This window comes from Poecilia reticulata, chromosome 7, assembly GCF_904066995.2.
Source record: "Poecilia reticulata chromosome 7, P_reticulata-male-v2, whole genome shotgun sequence".
In the NCBI taxonomy this organism is placed as follows: Eukaryota; Metazoa; Chordata; class Actinopteri; order Cyprinodontiformes; family Poeciliidae; genus Poecilia; species Poecilia reticulata.
In genome coordinates, this window is record NC_088836.1 from 13,464,476 (window position 1) to 13,486,374 (window position 21,899).

The following is a 21,899-nucleotide window of genomic DNA, read 5'->3' on the forward strand; positions in this document are numbered from 1 at the left end:
ACATTTGCCTCATTAGTCTGCCGCTGAGCAAGCTGCGGTCCTTTCTGAGGTATCATACTTATGCCTGTTAACATTGATACAATTTTCTTGTCAATAATTGGACAACTGAAACTTTAGGGCAGTGTAAACAAGGACTGCTCATTCAGCGTATTCTTTTCTCTAATAGGTCATTACCTCTTCTAGAGTCTGCACCACTTTGTAGTTTCCTGGACTGAAAAATTAGAATATTAGATTTATTGTCTTTTTTTTTAAGTTGTCACCTGCAGTGCCTTGAAATGGCATTCATACTTTCATACTTTTTCATGTTTTGTCATGATTATGTACTTATGAGCCAAAGTGAAGTAGTGCAGAGCTTTAAAGTGGAAAGAAAATGATGCACAGATTTCAACGTTATTGCTTAATCCAAATCCAGATGATTGGGTGTGTATAAATTTTCATCCCACTTAATCTGACACCCATAAATAAAACCCAGTGCACCTAACTGCCTTCAAAAGGCATCTAATTAATAAACAGAGTCAACTTATGTTTAATTCAAACTGAGTATAAATCCAGCTGTACAGTGAAGGCCGCAAAAGTTTGTTGGAGAACATTAGAGAACAAACGGCACCATGAAAATCAAGGACCACAGCAGACAGAAAGTTCTGAAGAAGTTTAAGGCAGGGTTAACTTCTGAAACAACATCTCTAATGTTTAGCAATTATTGAAGCAAATTCATCTAGAAATGGAGAGACTATGTCGCAAGTGCAAACACACTAAATTGACAAATTGGACATTATTAATCAGAGAGGCATCATTTATGTTTGCAAAGGGCTCTGAACACACTCTGTAAAACATGGTGGTAACGGCATCATGCTGAGAAGTTGATGCCGACTGGGAAGCAAGTCGTACCTGGAAAGATGGGTAAAGCTACATAGAGAACATTACCAAAAAAATAAGCTTTTACAGCTGCAAAACGCTTGACTGAGCCAGAGATCCACCTTATCGCAGACAGCGACTCTAAACATACAGCCAAGCGCTTCGGTTGGGTGGTTTAGATCAAAGTATATTCATTATTCATCACTCAGTTAGAGTGGACCAGTCAAAGAATTAAAAATTGCTCTTCATTGATGCTCCAAATTCAATCTGAGGGAACTAGAGCTGTTTTGGAACGAAGAATGAGCAAAAATTTTACAAGTGTTAAAGCTGCTACAATCACAGATAGACTTGTGTTTATGAATTTTTTTCTGGTTTTTATTTCTAAAATATTTAGAAAACCATGTTTCCCTTCTTGTTTTTTTCTACTCAAAACTACAAAATATCACAGAAAACGAAATACGTTGAAGTTTGTGCTTTTGACATAGAAACTTCAAAAGTTAAGAAGTACCTTTGCAAGGTCCTGTTCATGAACAATGACACGGTATCAAATGAAAATTCTCAGTGTTTTCAGTGTTTCTTTTGGCCCAAAGCAACGGTTGCTGGTTCATAATGAAAATGCCATCCTCTGGTTGTCACCATAAAAGTTGAGGGTGCCTAATTTTAATAAAGATGCAGCCATTTCCACATCCTGGGAATTGCATACATATTGTGAAACCTTTTGAACACCATAATCTCTGCAAACTAGTAGATTTGTATGGAAATAATTTATCACATCAATAAAATTGCTTTGTGTCCTCGAAGTCTATTCCTGTAGCGTAGAGAGGGCCAGCCAGGTTTTCAGAGAAGGCGGTCATTGCACCTTTGTGACAGAACCTCAGCTTTTTAAACAGCTTCCCTGCCACTTCCGCCCCTCAAACAACTTTAAACTACGATTCTTTTGGATTGAAACGGGTCCATAGTATATGCAATGCATTACCCAAAATGAATTACCACTGGCAGGGCGCTCAATCACTTTGTATCTTTCAACACTAAGAGAAAAGAAGAGTAATCAAAACCTTTCAAGCTATTAGAGGGATGACTTTTACAATTGAATCATGGGGACCACAGGTGCGATAATAAGTCATCGAAACCTCCCCTCCAGTGTGTTTCTCCGTTCTCTGTGTTCCCTACATATTTATCCATTTTAGGAGGCGCCACTTCACGGCGCCCACTTCAAATTTATGTTTTAATACCATTTGAGGAAGATACCCAGCCCCCCCACCACCTCCACCAGCACTACCTCCTGCCTCCAATTCTTGGAAATGCATACTGGGTGGAAAATTAAGGTGCATCTCGAAGGAAAACATAATAGAATCGATGAACGTGGTGCACTTAAAACTACTGATGTTCTGATGCTATTTAACGTTCTGGTGCATTAACGTTTCAAGTCATTACAACAGTCAGGCGGGGTGATTTGATCACGGCAGGTTTTTAACTGGAAGAATTACAGAAGTTTTCTGCCTCGGATTCTCAAGTTATTAGATACAAATGATCACCTCTGCATTAAGTATAGATTTTCTTCCACTGCGCACTTAAGAATGGAAGTTTGTCTTTAAGAGGGTAATAGCAAATTAAGCTCCATACTCCATTTGTCCGGCACTCCTGATGGGCTAATTTTATAACTGCTGATTTGGTCATTCTCCACATTTAGCAGGAAAGTGGTCAGGTGGTCTTTTTCCTCACTACTGACTGCGAGGGGAGAAGGGGGGGGGGGGGGGTGTAAATGCAACTATCAGATGGAATCCATTTATTCCACCCCCCCTTCTTTTTAGCTGCGGTGGATTTATAATGAACCTTTTTCTTAAGGAAGGTCTAGACTCTTGTTTAGAGTGTTAACAGCATCAGTTTCCTTTAGGGTTACTCACATTACGTGATTACGAGGAAATGAATCCGATTTGTCTCTTTCCAGGTTGCAACTGCCGTAAAATTTCTGCAGAACCCGAAGGTACGCGAGAGCCCCCTGGCCACCAGAAAGGCCTTCTTGAAGAAAAAAGGTCAGAGACTTTTCTTTAATGTTTGGCCAAATCAAGCTTTAATAAAACCATTCAGCATTTGCGTTTCAGTGTTTTGTTTGTTTCCCTCTGGTTGGACTGGTCCAGAAAGGTCAGAGATTGCAGCTATAGCTTTTTGCTCGCAAGGGGGTGGATGGTGTTTGGTCCTAAAAAATGGGTCGATTTAGCTCCATAGAACAGGATTCAGGCCTCGTGAATAAATGACACACCAGTCAGGATGCTCCTTTGGGTTCAGGAAAATTAATATTGACAAACTCCCCCTGAGTTTTCAATGGAATTATCAATATTGCCTCCTAGCATTTTAACCCTTTTACTTAATTTAATGGTTATTGTAAATTTGAGCAACTGCACAGTAAGGGTTTCTGACAAGGGAAGGTTGAAATATTCTCTGCCGTCTAACTTTTTTTTTCTTTTGTAATTTATTCAGACATTTCGCATTGTAGAATATGGTTTGTGTAATGAAAAAGGCAAAAAAAAAAAAGTTTATTACGCTGAACTCATTAAAGTCGGCTCGATATAAGGCAGTCGTTGAATTGTGGATCTGTGGTTGAGTAGTGATGACAGAGATATGGGAGTGTGCGTGCGTGTGTGTGCGTGCGTGCGCGTGTGTGTGTCCTTACGACAGATTAACTCTTTGTGAGGAATGTTTTTATTGTAACTGGTCGTGAGGCAGTTCAGTACTTAGGGGACTGTGTCAGTACAGTGCTGAGGGACTCTGCCTGCAGCATTAGAGGAACCAAACAGTGAGGAGTGAGCCTAAGAGCTCTGTGACTTGGGAAGGTAACCTGAAACCAAATCCATGTTGGCCTGCTGCTGCTACACACCTCTCATATGACTGTAATGATTGTTAATATCTCTTTACATTTCTTCATCTTTTAGCCTCATTATTGACAGACAGTTCCCAATCTGCTGCTGTTTTCCCAAAGCCCGAGCCGGATGACGTAATGCCGTGACTCATTTTCTTCCTATTTTCAGCTTTGTTGTGATATTTGTGGAGCCCCAGCGTCCAAAACGGTTTGCTTTTACTGCACTTTACATCCATGAAATATGTATGACCCTTTAATGCAGATTTATTTTGGTAAATCTCTTTCCACTGTAGGTCTAAGCAAGAAGTCTTGATTTGCATGAAGACATTGATCATTGGGAGAGAGCATACTTATGAGAAATGAAGCACTAAGCACAAAGTATGTTTGAGTAGCTTTTTGCACTACTCATAGCTCCGGACTTTTATTGCAGAGTTCCTTGGCAGGGAACCTGGAAATATTTTAAGCATTGTTTTTTTTTTTCTATCTGCTTGTTATCGTATTAGTTGCTGCTTTGGGCTTCAAGTTACACTTCCGATTACTGTATGTTGTTCTGTCTTTTAGTTGCATCTAATTGCAAGATTGACTGTAATACTTTTGTGGTTGTAAAAGTATTCCTGTCTTAGTTTTCTTATGTAAAGTTCCACAGATGTAGGTTTTGTGGATTCCAGTCTGGTCTGTACATTCAAATTTCAAGATAACGTATGTTTTTTTGATCCAGAACCATTTTACCTAAACATTTAGCATTTTGGCCATGTAGTCTAAAAGCTAGAATGATTAAATTAGCAATGTTGATTATGTAGAATTTGACCTGCTGATACAGATTTTGGGCAATTCAAATTTTTCTTCTGGAGCTATGATATAAAAACAGCAATCTTAAGTATTGGTTTCTAGGCTAGGACACATATTGGGAGCAGAAGTCAGGGCATAGTTTGTGTGAGGTAAAACGTTTGCCTTAAAACACAATACCCGATTCCAAGATCACCAACGTTAGAGTCAAAGTAGATTTAGAATGGCTTCAGGATTTCTACATCTGTTTAAACGTGATTAAAATTTACTTCTCTCCATGCATAGAAATGAACGTAGATTTATAAAACATGTTTGTTTTCTACAAGCTCCTTGCTTCTTCGTGTTGTTGCTAACTTGAGCTATGGTGGACTTTTTTGCAGACAGCAACAGGCTAATACTCTCCCTGCGTCTTCACCCAGCATGTGTTGTCTTCTCAACCTTTCGACACAGAAACTCAATCATTTCCCTCATTCCACAGTCGCCACAGAAAATGTGTCACTCTTAATTTCTAATACAGTTTAATGCCATATTTATGTAAATACTTCTCGATTTTACTCCATATTAGCAGCCAGAAATGTCAAAGCACACATAAAATGAAACAATACCGTCTCCCTGTAGAGTGGAATTTAAATTGGATTCCTCTTGCTGCCAGCGCTTACGCCGGACAGCTGATGAAGGGGAAAATAGGGCCCACTTTGATTGCATGTTGCAGAATCTTTACACAATAATCTCAGTCGTGCATATTATTTTCCAGCGTATTTGGTGTCCTGATCTGCATGGAAGGATGCCTCTCTGGATACGTCTCTCGCTTTCTTTTTTTTAAAAGTGATCATAATAGCGTGATTTATTTCAATATTCATTGAAAAATATAATTTTCTGTTTTCCTTTCTCCCGTCAATTTCAGAGAATGAATTGGCCATTATGCAGTCCAATATTCCTTCCTGCCCTTCTTAAGTCCTTGAAGTTGAATAAACTGGCTGAAATATTGAAAGTTTGTCACTTTGATGGAGTGAAAATCAAGATGCTTTTTGTTCTGTAACAGAAGAGTGCAAATGAATTGCATTTTCCACTGTCACACAACAATCTTGAGGCAATTTTGCTCCTCGCAAAGCTCTGTTAAATTTTATCCTGTTTGAGTGAAATATAATGCGCGACAGACGAGTCTAGGAAATTGTGCCATCTGTGTCTTCCACAATTAACAGTTGTAACAACTAAAAGAGCATAGAGCCCCATTTTGGCTCCACCATTTAGCCCAGACAATTAGCAGTTTCACACATAATTACCACAAAAATCAAATTCTCAGGACAAAGTCAAGACCATTTTCCAGCTTTCAGCGTGTCACTTTGACCGTGGCCCCTGAACTGACATCACTTGATTACAAGGCTGAACGTAATCAGAGCCGAGGTGATCAAAACTTTTCAAAAAATAAGTACAACCATGACAAATACACGTTTATATTTACTGTGTATATATATATATATATATATATATATATATATATATATATATATATATATAAGAGATGTGTGCCGATCAGGTCTTTTCCTGCCGATTCCGATCACCCATGAGGGCCGATCACCAATACCGATCACATAATTATAATTTTTTTTTAATCATAAGCACTACTGGTTACATTATATGGAAAAAGGAACCATGAATTCAGCTTAATTTAGACAAAAACTTGTTTTTAATAACTTTTTCCAAGAAAAAAATCAAAACAGGCATTGTGCAAATTGTACTGCTATCGGTAATACTATCTTTAACAGACTGAAAACATATGAAGGCTCTGAAGAGGCTAAATAATTCAAAGAGCCAAAATAAAACCTCTCAACATTGCCAAAAAATTCAAGTATAAAACTTAACATTCAAAGGCAAATACAGGTTCCATTACAATAAACAATCCTGAGTTACTGAGTGAAAACTTCCAGATAGCATGGCGGCGAGCTGATTACTGCAAGTTCTGAGTGGCTGTTTCTGACTGAGCGGAGTAATTATGCAGAACAGGGAGGAGATCGATTATTTTTTCAGAGATTATTTGTCTCATGTTAGGACAGCGAAAGTTTTAATACCTATGTAAAATGTATTTTTTAAGTTAGATGCTGCAGAGGTTCGGTGTGAGAGTCACTACCAGGTGAAGTGGCGCTCCGTCTGTGAAATATTACTACCTGTAGCGTAGCAGCGGTTCAACAGCGAGAGCAGAACCAGCGTCTTGCATCACAGCTCGAAGACTTAAATAATTTTGCGGGTTATTTGTTTAACTTTCTAACCGTCATGCTAATCTGGGTGAGTGTTTGTAGCTGTGCGCTACTTTACCTGCTGTCTGATCCTCCATATGCCTTTTTTACTGCAGTGAACCAGTGAGCCTCGATATAGCCAAATTCCGTCAAGTATGGCATTGTTTTTATGCCATATTAGAGTCGTCGTGTTGATGCATTTTGACGTGCTTCACCCAACATGCTTCAATTTTCCACCGCAACACGCAAACTTCCCCATTCACTCAGTGCGTTCAAGTTCCACATCGCTTAGGATTTGTTGTTGCGCGTTTGCGCAATGTGAAGGAAAGAGGAGACCAGCTGCATGGGCAGGCTGCGAAATGAGATGCAGGTGATCGGGTTGTGTGATCTGCAACAAGAGACCATGATCGGTGATTACCGATCATATACTTTTTCACGGAAATCAGCCGATTTATATAATGCCTATATATATATATATATATATATATATATATATATATATATACATTGCTAAAAAAATAATAAAGGGAACACTTAAACAACACAAAATAACTCCAAGTAAATCAAACTTCTGTGAAATCAAACTGTCCACTTGGGAAGCAACACTGATTGACAACGGGGACCCTCGTCGGGTCAATCAGTGTTGCTTCCTAAGTGGACAGTAAACAACAATTGTGTTGTTTAAGTTTTCCCTTTATTTTTTTGAGCACACACATACACACACATACATTTTTTCTAGTACCTTACTAAGAGTTGATCAAAGGAAAAAATATGATCAGGAAATGTTTTGATTGATTTTGAAATCATGAATTTTTCCTCTTTGAAATATGAGAAACTATGTATCTGTTGTCTTCAAAGCCATCAACAGATTTGTTCAAGTGCAGGATATTATAAAAGGAATTTAAACAAATTAAATATGGCGGACTTTTACAATCTCTAGAAAACAAAATAGTATATTGAAAGTAAATAAAAACATATACATGCATTTAAATTACAATAAAATAATGGATTACGGTAATAAAATAAGAAAGGTATAGTCAGAACTCATTAAAAAAAGTAAGTTAGTACTGCTACTTTTTGCTAATTCTATACATTTATTTAAATTTTGACATTATTTCTGCTGGTGTCCACTTGTACTTATTTATTTTTTAGTTTGAAAAAATAAACAGCTTACCTAAAGCTGTGTAAAAAAATCAGAAGTTTTTAAGCCAACCCTGGCTTCAGATTCCAATATGGCTTCTATCTTCTGACTGATGTCCTGTTGGAATTGTTAGTTTACCTGTTTTGAGCATTTAAATGCCACTGGTTCGGTTTATAGCCCACTTTAAAAATGTAATTGAATCCAGTGGGTGTGATATTAATCCTAAAGTTGCAGTTGCAGTGTTTTTAACTCGTGTACTGAAGTAAACCATCTGATAACGGGTAATCTATTTTCAGAGCAGTGCTTGGCTCTCTATGAATATGCTGACATATTTGGTAACAAAAGTACATTTTTAAGTTACTTTTATTATTATCACAATAAATACCACAAAGTGTGGTGATAAAAGCAGTTTGTTTTTGTTTGTTGGTTCTTATATTAGCTCCATCTTAGTATTTTTAGTTTGTCCTTATAAAAATTTATTCCAGTTTTTTCCCCAGTAAACCATTACTTAAACCAATACAATTTAATTTAGATAAAGTAAAGTATTATTGTATTAGAGGGAACATTAGCCCATAAAATACAGTCCATTTTGTATCCGTAGGAAATCACTTTTATTTTACATTTGAATGGCTTCCTGGTTATTATTGTGTTGAATAAATGATACTAATAGATTTCTCCCTGAGAGGAACGCCGATGGTCCAGGGTCAGGGGGATTACAGGTGGGCTTTTTGTATATTACCATACCTGGTATGAAGGTAAGGGTAGGGTTCATCATCCCAGATATTAATAGGATGTTGTTTGTAAGTGGGGTTATGTGACTCACCTCTCGGACAAAAATGACAATGACCAAGGCCTGTGAGGAAGGTAAAGGGATTGATGTGGTTATAAATTACTCCACGGCGCCACCTAGCCGAGGCCTTGCTCACTTTGTCATCAGTACAAGGCAGTAAAGCAGGGAAATGAGAGCAGAGTCATATTTTTAATACATAAATGAATACTCTATGAGAGTGGTCATTATTTAGGGCTTGGCATTTTCAAGCGGTTCTACAGAACCAAACGACTTGTATAATCCCCCTCGTCACGGCAACGTGAGAAACTGGCTGAAGTTTTCTTTAATAACCCATTGACCTCCATCTATTTATGACCCCCACTGCCATACCTATTTTTTTATTTTTTTTTAAATATGATATTCAAAATGCAAGTAATTCTCACTCAAGGGCAAATTCATGCTCCAAGACTTGGAGGGCAGCAACAAAGGCATTCACCTTTTATTGCACAAAATATTTTAGTAAGCAACTTTTATAATTGGCTGTCCGAGCTGGGTCCTGACCCATAAACCCTAGAAGTGCCAAAATCGGAGAAATAGATTTAACGTTAGAGCCTTGCTGCCTCTTTGCCCTTAAAAGATGCCCAGGGAATATGAGCCACTGAAAATAGAGCTGTAAATAACCTGACGAGCAATGGGTTTTCCTTTAAATAAATACCGATCAGGTTTATGTTGAAAGACAATAGAAAACGTTGCCCAGATATGCAGTTTACAGTATTTATAGCTGTAATATCGAGGTGCCAGCACCGTAATTTCATGCCCCAATGAGAATGGCAAGGTCAAAGCAAATGCTTTGGCAGAGCATCTGCTAATACGGTGACTCATAAACAGGCACTACGTGTATCAGGTGCAGCAAATAATACAGTATAATGAAATACAGAATAGCTTTCCATTATTGTTTTTTTTTTTTTTATGGTGTCGTCATTAGGTATAATTTATGTCTTAAAAATTCATCTCCCCACAGGTCGATCTGAAATGGGGGTCCAGGGGTCATTCCACAGGTTTTGGAACCCATAATAAATCCCCAATCCCTTTTTTGTCTTTTCCTTTTATATGTAAAACTCACTTTCACCTCGTTCCTTTTTCTTCTGGATCTAAGGCTTCTTTTATTTGTTGTGGTCCTCCTCTCAGCAAATAGGCAGATCAGAGCCTACAACCAATTTAGCGAGCTGTAGTTTAACTTGAAAACAGGAATTTCCATCTTTTAGATTATATACTTCATAAAACTGCTATGCGAACATCAAAGATGGCGACGGCTATTAAAATGTACATATATTAATCTCAGTAGCGGCCCAAATGCAGTTTAAAAAAAAAAGACCTTACGTTTCAAGGAGAAACTGATGGTCTTTTATGCTATTTCTTCCCTTTATTTGGGTAAACTGAGATCTCACTCAATAGTCTGTCACCATGCAGTCTGCTGTGGTCAGATGAATCGGGAGTCCAGGGACACATTATTGCTTATTTGACTGTGCAGTCTCTCTACACAAACTCAGCACATGACTTGCACCACTTCCTGGCACTAAAGACCTGCTGTAAACTGCAGCCTTGCCAAGATTTTCATTTAGTTATCCAACAGTTTTCATGGTCAGTCCTGTGTGAATTTTAATAGGTGACCAGAGATCATTTATTGGCGTAAGTTGTTTTGGAGATTTATGAAGCGAATTGATTTTGTGCATTTTTGTTTGTTGGTACAAAAAGAAGATAAAAACCTTTTTATTTAACTTTTTTAAATTTAAAATTAAACCCAATATTCTGACTAATCTGACACTGAGAACAATTTGGATTTATTAACAGATATTCTCATTGGAGAAATTGATTAGTAAATAAGTAATTTATTCAATACTGTTAAACTGAATAATAATATATTTTGCTTTGGGTTTTTAAAGTCGCACAACAAATGTTCTTGAAGAAAATAATTAGAATTGTTTTAGGAGATTTATGAAATGTACTTGTTCCTCAAGAATAATTCTGATTGAGTAAGACAATAAGAATTGAACATATTCCCCAATTATAATTTCATCCTCTCCATCAATCCCACATATATGTTTGAGAACATTTCTTGTTGCCACAGGGGCAATTTTTCTCAACAGCACAGATGTTTTGATCCAACATGATTTTATTCACTACAGCTTTCTTGTTTCTAAAGATATGAATTTATATTACTATATTTATTCATGAATTAATACTCGAGAGCTGGGAAATATGGAAAGAAATCCTATCACAATAGCATTTTCATATCAGTCAATATCAACATATATCAAGTCACTATTTTTATAAATCTTTAATGTTCCCTGGACCTATAAGGTGAGAATTGAATATACTACACGCTTATTTTTTATTTGAAAAAATAAAATAAGCGTGAACATTAGACATTATTTGAATGTTTATTTGAAACAATCTTTTATTTTTAAAAATTGAACATGTCATAAAATGTTATATGTGCTTTGGATGAAGTGTATTGTGTATTTTAAACTAAAATCTCTGAGCATTACAGGAGATCAGAACAAAAACTGATATTCTTTGTTGATGGCAAAAATAAAACAAATGCATTGAAATGCAAGTTCTCAAAATTTTTCTTTATTATAGCTCATTTACATGTTAGTCTTTTAAGAATAAACAACGAAAAAAGAATGTAAATAGGTAAAAAAAAGTAGTTTTTTGTAGTAAAGGATATTAAAATCTCAGTCAATTGTAAAAAAGAAAATTGCATCTGACTCCTTTGCATTTGCTTACAGTGGATGAAGAAAGAAGTGTCGATTCTCTAAATCATCAAAGACTACTTTAAGAAATCACTCCATTCTTTATTAAACAGAAAAAAAAATTTGAAGCTACCCATTACTCAGACCCTTTTAAGCTAAGTCAAGAAGGACTGCACAGATTTGTTTTATTGTTCTTATTACGAATTAAATATGATTCAATATTTTGGAACCAGGCCTAGTTCTTGCTTGTTGTCTCTAGCTTTCCTTTTAATTGTTTTATTATAAATGTGTTAACGTTGTTTTTAATATAGTTTTATCATAAGTTGCGTAATTATTTCCCTTTGTTTAGACCGAGATACTCATTAAATGATGAGACCCACAGCAATGGCAGCATATGGTAGCTGAAATAAAATCCTTTCTTGCCACAAAAGGAAATGTTCATATTAGATTTTTTTTTCCTCCTCCTCCTCCCCTCTGATTCTCCATCTGGGAGCCCTTTGCAATTTAATCATCACTAAAATCATTAAAAATATCTGAAGATTAAATTATATTGGCATTTGCAAAATTATGTAATACATTTACATTACAATGAAGAAATTAAAATAATGCATTTTCGCTGTCTGGGGTGTATGAAATCTCCACATGGGAAATATAACTGAAGAAATGGACAGACTCTTATTTTCTTTGCCTTTGGTGGCAGTTAATAGGGTAGCAGAGGTTCAGATTTCATTGTGTGAACCTTTCTGCACTTCCTTTGATGGATGTCCCTAAAAGTCTCGATGGTCTCTCTGAATTATAAAATGAAAACGCATTTTTGAGAAGCAGGGCAGGTTCAATTGGAGGAGATTTGAAATACTCTCTGAATTGTACTTAAAAGATTTGTTGGAAGCTTGGGAAGTATATAAAGTTAGATTATTTTAGCAAAGGAGCCATTTGGTTTTTTCGCCTTAATGTGCAGACGTTGAGCGTGCTTCGAATGTCTTCAAGGGTTTCATTCGTGTTCATTTCAGGACTCACTGATGAAGAGGTGGAGTTGGCCATCCAGCGCTCTGACAGCACAGAGGAAGTCCTGCCTTTGGGCCCTGTGGGACTCCCGACTCCACCTTATGCAGCTCAGCTAACTCCTGTGCCACCCAGTAAGTACGTCCTCTAGGCCATTTTTCCCCCCTATGAACTATTGGCTAACAATTTAGCATAAAGTTAATCAGAGATGCTCAAGTCCAGTCCTCGAGAGCGACTCTCAATTTTTAGATGCCTACCTTCTACAACACACCTGAATCCCATCGCAAGCATTCACTTCTTCATCTCTAAAAATAATTAATCTAAAAGTTGCAGGCTGATATCTCTCCAGGACTGTACTTGGACACCCTGCAGAAGAAGATCAACTGATTCTATTGATTTTTTTACCTATGAATGTAGTCCGCTGAAGATACTTTTTCTAAGCCTGAAATTTCTTTTGCTCTTCACTTCTCTTATTTATTTATTTTTGATTCATTATACGGTCTTAGGAATCAACAGAAAATTAGTCAAAAAAAAAAAAACATAATTTACCGTACATCAAAATATTTAGTTTGTCTGTACTTTTGCCAACCTTCTCACATTAGTATTGCACAAGGGACTATTATGTAGGAAAAACGGAAAAAAAAAATAAAAATACACCATTTGGTTTAGATTACCTTCAGACTACACTTCTTTTGACAGCGAACCAAACCTCCTGGACGATACCACGCTGTTACAACAGCTGCTTGTTTTGCATGCTATCGCTGCTCTGCATGAGTAGGATGGAAGTGTGGTAGGCTGTTTTAGCATTTTATCAAAACCTCACCTATTTCTGACTCCCATTTGACTTGATTGTCTCTGTAGTGGCTGTTTCCTCTTGTAAGAATTAAAGATCTTCTCTGCACAATCTTCATTGTGGAGAGGAACAAAGTACTTGTTGAACAGTGCACCTGCCATCCCAGCGCACACAAATTGGAAATGTAACGTCTCAGAATGCTATTTGAACAAGCTGTTCCAAGTATATTGGAACAGCTTGTTCCAATGGACAAGAACTCCATTCTGGATATTTGAATATTGATTTTAAGTAGAAGGAATTGCACTAGATTGTTTGTTTTTTTTCTTTAAATGTTGTCCCAGACTACTAAATGTTACAATGTCTTGCCATAAGCGAGTCAGTGAGGCTGCCACCCTGTTGCTGTATGTACGTTAGACAGATGCTGCAGTACAGGAGAAAAGAAGCAGAGCAAGATTGAATGACTTGCTGCTGTGGCTGAAGAGAATTTAATTAATCTGAAATGAAGACCAAAATTGTTCATACTGCTAGCAGATTTAGCTTTAACATAAATTTGACATTTCACCAACATGTTTGTTCTGACTAGAAGCGGCATTAATGCTTCGGAGAGGCCCAACAAAAGGCCTGACTGAATCTGTTGAACTAAATATTAGGGTGATGGCAAAGAGGATTTTGCATTTATTTTTGGGAAGAGTATTAATAATTTTTGATATGCAATTTTTTTTAAATACAATTTTATTCAGCATTAATACTAAATTTTTAGTGTTTTATCACTTGATGCCTGTCTAGTTTCTAATCAGACGCAACCTTCTTGGTTGGATGAGAAGAATTTTTAAACAAACTCTACAAGGGGTATGAATAATAGTGGTCTATTTCCAGTTAAAAACAGGGAATATCACTTGCTCTCTTTAATTCAATAGGTAGTCTATTTGCATTTCACACTGTAAGGAAACTGCACCACTTTTTTGTGTGCTTGTGCACCAGATTTCATCTTACTCTTTACTCCTGGCCAGATGAATCGGATTAACTAACCTGTTTAACTTTGAACAGCTCTGCTGTCCTAAGAATGCCTGGCTCATTGCAACTGGACCATAACCAACTTATAACTAGTTAAAAACTCTCTGTCTTGTTTGTGACTTTCATATTTAGGTACACTTTATTTCAACTAAATCAACTTGTCTTTGTCCCAAACAAGTTACAAAACTTATTAGTTTTTTTCCTTCTGCTCATTTGCTGTTACAGATGTCCCATTCGTCTTTAATTTATATACTGAAGTTATGTAGTTAATTCATTTACCCCAATTTTAAAGACAAATAGAACATAACAGCGCACATATGAAGCTTATGGCGTTGCACAGCGTTCCATTTCTGCTGGGGTCCCAGCCTGGCAAGACCCTACACCACAACCTGTATCTTTATTACTTCAGGAGGTTGTGAATCCTCTGTCCACTGATTTCCCAATGCAGAATGAAGTCCGCATAATGCTTAACCCATATGACAATGATTCCAGATGTATTCCACCCTCATTTATTACCACACTGTCCTTGACTCCCCGGCATCTCATGTTTTGTAATGAAAGTGATGTTGATGGGATGGCCATGTAGTTAGGGAGACTCGCAGCTCTCCGTCCGTAGTAGGGGGGTTTTATATCAAAACGGCTATAAGGGAGCTGCATAATGAGGTGAGAGCTGGTCGTCTTGTATGGGGGGTCATGCTCAAAAGAGGGGGCTACCTGCCTCTGATGTCCTTCTTATGGGGACGGTGCACAGGGACCCGCATCCATCTCTGTCGCAGTAATGGATACTCTGATCTCTATTTCCACACAGTAGAAGGACAGGAAGGCCTCCACTGAACCCAATAAATTTGAGAGGAGATTGGAAAAACGGGGGATGGAGTCCACGGTTTCACAGACTAAGTGACCAAATAAAAAAGAGGAAGGTGGCAGTGTGGAAGTGGGAAAGAAAGGGGGAAAGACAAAGGAAGAATGAAAAGCCCTAAAGCAGAGGGGGGTAAGAGCAATGGGTGAGCCCTGGTGATGCATTCGGGCATCATCAGGGTCAACAACCCATCCCAAGGACTTTCAGGCCTTTCATAAGCCTGGCATTCTGGGATGGCTGACAGTCTATCCCAGCTTTAATGCTGATGAAGACCCAAATTTATATGGTTATCATATGGATGATTTAAAAAAAAAAAAAAATTCAATGGGGAAAGGTTAGAGGTTCACCGAGTGGTGCTGCAGCAGTGAAAAATGCCCTTGAGGCAGGAAAATAAAACGACATTCACCCTGGAAATATACCATACATTTCAGCCTGAGAGGGTCCTCCGTTTTATTTGCATGTAAAATCACAAGTGCTAAGGCAAAAAGATCAATGTAGTTTACTCACTTCAAGCCAGTAAACATGCACCACATAACCCATTAGGTGAAATCAGACTTGTAATAGAATATCAATGGTGTGCTTCAAGTGGGGTTAGCCTCAAATAATTTGTATTCATTTTTCCCTCGCTGGCGTAAATAAAAGAAAAACTCGCATGCTTCCTCCAGACGTGTTGTTTAGTGACATTTTCAGTTGAATGCCTCTCTTAAGTGGGGAATTTCCACCTTGACAGGCAGTTGGCCTACCCAGATGACAGCTTGCACAATGACACACTTTCACATCATCTGTCACTCAGTAAGACAGTCAGCTTCAAAATGCACAGAAACACTCTTTTATGTTTTTGTTCATCTTAGGTGCTTTCTGTGCAAATACTGTTTATACTTAAAAAATATATATTTCATTCTAATCACTACAGTTTATCAAATACTCCATTTAATCATGCTGCAAATCTTTTCTATTATTTGGTGATGGTGACTTTTTCAGTCATTCAGTCCTTATTGAGTTTGATAAGGATTTTAATTTATAGTCCAAGAAAAAACAGCAAATAAATGTAGGAGGATACTTTGTCAGTACTTTGTAGAATCACTTTTTTTGGCTACAACTGAAGTCTTTTGGAGTACGTCGGTATCAGCTTTATACATCTTGGTATTGACATTTTTGCCCACCTACCTTTGCAAAAAACAGAAAAAAGCTTAAGTTCAATCAGATTGGTTTGAGAGCATCTGATAAAATCAACTTTCATGTCTTCCCACAGATTCTCATAGAATTTTTGTCTAGACTTTGGGCCATTCTCACATGAATGTTCTTTGATCTAAACCAACCCGTGGTAGCTTTGGCTATTTACTAGAGATGTGCCGATCAGGTTTTTTCCTGCCGATACCGAGGGCCATGAGGGCCACTCACCGATACCGATCACCGATACCGATCACATAATAATTTTTTTTTTTATCATAAACACTACCGATTACATTATGTTGAAAAAGGAACCACGAATTCACCTTAATTTAGACAAAAACTTGTTTTTAATAACTTTTTCCAAGAAGAAAACTAAACAAAACAGGCGTTGTGCAAATTGTACTGCTATCGGTAATACTATCTTTAACACACTGATGCCAATAAAATTCAAGTATAAAACTTAACATTCAAAGGCAAATACAGGATGATTCATTACAATAAACAATCCAGAGTTACTGAATGGAAAATTTCCTGATAGCATGGCGGCTAGCTGATTACTGCTAGTTCTGATTGGCTGATATGCAGAGCAGGGAGAAGATCGATTATTTTTTCAGAGTTTATCTGTCTCATGTTAGGACAGCGAAAGTTTTAATACGTATGTAAAATGTATTCTTTTAAGTTAGATGCTGCAGCTTTAAGCAGAGGCTCGGTGTGAGAGTCACTACCAGGTGGAACAGAAGCTGCGCTCCGTCTGTGAAATATTACTACCTGTAGCGCATAGCAGAGGTTCAACGGCAAGAGCAGAACCAGCGTCTTACATCGCAGCTCGAAGACTTAAATAATTTTGCGGGTTATTTGTTTAGCTTTCTGACCGTCATGCTAATCTGGGTGAGTGTTTGTAGCTGTGCGCTGCTTTACCTGCTATCTGATCCTCCATATGTCTTTTTTACTGCAGTGAGCCTCGATGTAGCCAAACTCCGTTAAGTATGGCATTGTTTTTATGTCGTATTAGCTTCGTTGTGTTGATGCATTTTGACGTGCTTCAATTTTTCGCCGCAACACGCAAACTTCCCCATTCACTCAGTGCGTTATAGTTCCACATAGCTTAGAATTTGTTGCTGCGCGTTTGCGCCGTGTGAAGGAAAGAGGAGACCAGCTGCACGGGCAGGCTGCGAAATGAGAAGCAGGTGATCGGTATCGACAACAAGAGCCAATGATCGCCGGTTACTGATCATGCACTTTTTCACGAAAATCGGCCGATTATGTTCAGTGACCGATCGATCGGGCACACCTCTGCTATTTACTTATGGTTGTTGTGCTAATGGAAGGTAATCCTATGCTCCAGTGCTAAGTCTTTTCCACTCGCTAACAGACTTTACATCCATCATCTCTGACCAGCTTCTTTCTTCCGACAGAAGGAAGGAAGAGCATCATCATCAGCATTATTCTGCCTCAACCATGTTTTCCTGTGTAAATGTATTTTCAGGGCCATTTGCAGCATTCCACAGATTAGCAAACTGATCTTTGAATGCAAAAGCTAACTTTTGGTTTTGTCCGACCAGAGATCCTTCTTCCACAAATTTCTTCTTTTCACTTGCTTCTTATAACTCCTCCATACAGACTCGATCTCACAACTAATTCCAGTAGACAGATTCTCACACTTGAGCCATGGATTTGTGCACAGTCTCTTGACTGCTTGTCTGATTAATGCTCCCCTTGCCCTAAGTTAGATAGACTACTATATCTTGGTAGTTTTTCAGAGATGCCATATTCAAATAGTGGATGGAACAGAGCTCTGTGACATGTCGAACACTTTGAAGATCATTTTATTACCTATATCTACTTTAAACTTTATTCCTGACCTGTCTGCTGGGTTTGTTGGTTGTCATGATGCCATTTGTTCACTAATGTTCCTGCAAACCTCCGACGTATTCATAAAACACATAAAGCTCATGCATATATGCTAGGATTAAACTGCAGAAATGTAGAAAACAACATGCCATTCATGTAGATCAGTTTGTGGATCCAATGTGACAAAATGCAAAAATGTAATTTCTTTCCATGTGAAAATATTTTTCCTGGTTGTTGCTCATAAAATACTAGTGTAGTATCATTACTTTATATATGTCCTTATATTTCGGATATAATATAGTTTGTTGTGTCTAAAGATCAGTGTTTAATCTCTCTTTTTTTCTTTTTTTTTTTTTTTTTTTACATTTTTTATTTTATTTCCAGCAGGCTACAGATGGAGAGACTATGGAGCGCTCACCATCATTATGGTTGGCATCGCATTTGGCTTTCATCAGCTTTACAAGGCAAGTCCCACCACAGCATAATGGCCGTTTCCTTCCTGAATTTTCATATCACAGTAAAAGCTCGACAAACATATTAGCAGGCTCCACGCTGCATGTATCTCCTCTCCTTCATATTGCATTGAAATGTGTTCACATCAGTCTATGACAAACTGAAGGCGCCACTGCAGCACGCAGCGTCACTCCGGTCTTGTTTTTGAAGTAACCATACTTGACGTCAGAGCATGATCTCATTCTATCCTCTTATTTTTCCTTTGAAAAGTGTATTTGCCAGCGCAGCACAGAACTTGTTTTTTTGGACATATTACAGACTAAAATAAACCCCCTGATTTTTATTGGGCTTGAACATGAGCTCATGAGGTTCCTTGTCCACAGTGACACTAATCCCACAGTGCTTGTTGGTTGTACTCTAAATGACATGTGGAAACCATTAGTCTAGTTTTAAAAAAGGCCAGGAGCCCTACCAGTAGTTTCTGACCTAAATGACAGGCAACTCCACTTTGTGCATATTGGAGAGAGAAACGGAGGACATAAGATAGCACATGCAGCGAGGTTTTCTTTAGACGCCTTTTTGCTATTGTTTACTCTCCCCGCAGAGAGAGTAGTTTCATAAGGCTGCATGAGCACATTCCTGATCTTCTGTGTCTTCAGGCAAAAAAGCACACACAGTCCCAGCCCACAGATTCCGACATGGAGAAATTCTTCCCTTGTTTGGTAGGTGGGAATCCCTGGTGGGATGGCACAGGTTGCTGTCATGTCACTGTAGTGTAGCGCCAGTCGCACCATATGTCCAAGATTCTGCGCAGACTTTATTTATGTTATGGTCTGCCTTGTAAACACCACACTCACAGCAACCCACTCATTAATTACCATGTGTTGACACCTTTTTAATCTTTTTTTTTTTTTCTCGAAAAAGTGTTTATTACTTGCACCGGTGTGGCATCTTGCCTCTTGAGTTGGAGAGAAAACCCGGCAAAGGGTCTGAAACTGGGAGTTATTCTTTTTCCTCCACTAAGAGTGTGAATTGCTTTGCAAAAGTATCCGTACCTCTTTTGTATCTTGTTTTCACATTTAGTTTTTTACGTTACAATTACACTTCAATGTATTTTACAGAGATTCTCTCTTGTCAGATCAACACAAAATGATGCATAATTGTCAAGTGGAAGAAACATACTAAATGGGTTTTAAGCAGTTTTCGCAACCTAAAATCAGAACATTTTTGTTGTGTTTGCATTTTCTCCTTATACTAATGCCCCTAAATAAAATCTAGTGCAACCAATTCTCTTCAGAAGCCACCTGGTTTCCAAATAGTCTATGAATAATTTCATTTCAACATAAATTAGTTGTCCTCTGAAGGCCTCAAAGGTTTGTTTGTCAGTAAATAAATGGCATTACAAAGACCAGGGAGAAAGTTATAGAGCTTTTAAATCGGGGTCGGCTCAGAAAACAATGTTTCAGACTTTGATCGTCTCATGGAACATTGTTTAATTCATCATCAGGAAAAGGAGAGAGTTTAACAGAACTACTAATCGACAAGGATATCTGGTCAAAGCGAGATGCCAGGAAGAAAGAACTTTATTGGAAGCAGCCAAGTGGTCTGTAGTTTCTCTGGGGAAGCTGCAGAAATCAGTTACCAAGATGAGTATTATTCATGCTGTCAACAGGTTGCCCTTCATACAGCAGTAGCAATAAAAAAGAAATTGTTAAATAAAAAAAAGCTACAAGAAGTAGGGTTTGCAGATTTACAGGGGACACATCAAAAAATAAATTTTTAACTTTTGGCCTAAACTTAAAACTTGCAGCTATGATCGCAATGAAATGTGTTTGAAATGTGTTTCCACTAATAAAATTGACTCAGGGAGGACTAAATGCAAATGCAGATTTTTATTTGTCTATTTTTTTCATTGCATTTTTGCTCTACTTTGTTTTGATCTGATACTAAAAATTAGATTAGAACCCATATGGTTGTGCCTGGCTTAAAGTTTAGGGCACACAAGTACCTTTGTAAGCCCTAGATAGTATGAACATTCAGGAGTTAACAGATTCAATGGAGAAATAAGACAATGTTGGCCTCACAGTGGTTAACAAATGCCTTCTTGTGCCTATTCAACATTGATATTATTCATTTTTGTTTGCTGCTGCAGAGAAATGATCGTCTTGATATTGGTTACCAATTTCCATCAATATGTTTTTCCAGACATGCGATGAAAGATACTCATACACCATTTGTAACCATTTTCCTTTTTATTCATTTGCCTATCAAATTACTTAATTGAATAATCATCTATTAAGGTTGCTGATTGATGCTCAAACTTACTAACGATTGGAACAATAAATGTATGTAACCACCTTCATTAACAACCATTAACAGCAGCTCTGACTCTTTGCTGTTGAAAAACACACAAAGTTACATAGCAGCTTTGACAACCAGCTTTGTATCCAATCAGCAAAGCCTTCTTTGACCTAGCATATGGAGGTGGCCTTGTCTTTTTTCTCATCTTTCTTCTGCTTTCCACCAGAGAGAAGTGTAATCTTGTGCCATGCTTTTAATTGCAGAAATACATCCTTCCCCTCATTATGGGGAGCCGAGAGGACAAGAAGCATCTGCAGAGGATGGAAAGCAACATTGCAGCAATGAGTGGCACGCTGACACAGACAGGTGAAGATTAATATCTTCATCACTTTCTCCCTCCTTAACATTTTCCCTCATTTATCTGTCGCCAAAATCGGGGGGCCCCGCACGTTTTTAACAAATGACGCCGCTGTCATTTCGCTTTAATTTGAAATTGCTTGTTTACTGTCAGGCTCGGGCTCAATTAATTACGTTTCGCTGAAAAGCTCTTAACCTCGGAATATTAATGAGGAGTTGGGAAATGACAACTTTTCTCAACCCCTCCAACCCCCCTTCATTCACCACCCACCCGCCGCCCCGTCTTCGCAGCAACCTCACCCCCCATCCGAAACCTCCGTCGCCATCATTGTCAGCCACCCTCTCCCCTGTAGGTGGGCTGAAAGTTCATTTTAATTTTGTGTGTGTGTGTTTGCTTTTTTTTCCCGGGATTTGTGTGTACAGCTCGGCACTGTGTGGTATCTGGGCTCAGCACTGGCCTCAGTGTGATTAAGTGCACGGTGACAGGTGCGGCTCCCGTGTTGGACAGGTGAGGAATCTCAACCTGGCTGTCAGACAGGGGGGGAGAGAGATGAGGGGAGAGAACTGCTTTTCCAGCTCTTTGTCAGTATAATTAAAAATCCAGGGAGGCGTAAATGAGAGATGCACTCTGAGAAACTTAGGTCTTGTTAACGGTAGTGTTGAGCTGAAGTGTGTTTTCACGTGATTCATACCGGTCC

At 38.1% G+C, this 21,899-nt stretch overlaps 1 protein-coding gene across 4 annotated transcripts in view; it reads left to right on the forward strand.

Moving 5' to 3' along the window:
• Positions 1 to 21,899, forward strand: part of pex14 (peroxisomal biogenesis factor 14) — a 64,396-nt gene that overhangs the window by 22,212 nt on the left and 20,285 nt on the right. For 2 of the 4 annotated variants that reach the window (XM_008413422.3, XM_081608906.1), the window contains 4 exons: positions 2,804 to 2,888; positions 12,409 to 12,534; positions 18,475 to 18,554; positions 21,108 to 21,210. In XM_008413422.3, the coding sequence (XP_008411644.1) occupies positions 2,804 to 2,888; positions 12,409 to 12,534; positions 18,475 to 18,554; positions 21,108 to 21,210 (394 nt within the window). The remainder of the gene's footprint in view (positions 1 to 2,803; positions 2,889 to 12,408; positions 12,535 to 18,474; positions 18,555 to 21,107; positions 21,211 to 21,899) is intronic. The other 2 variants (XM_008413423.2, XM_081608907.1) reach the window with 2 other exon arrangements.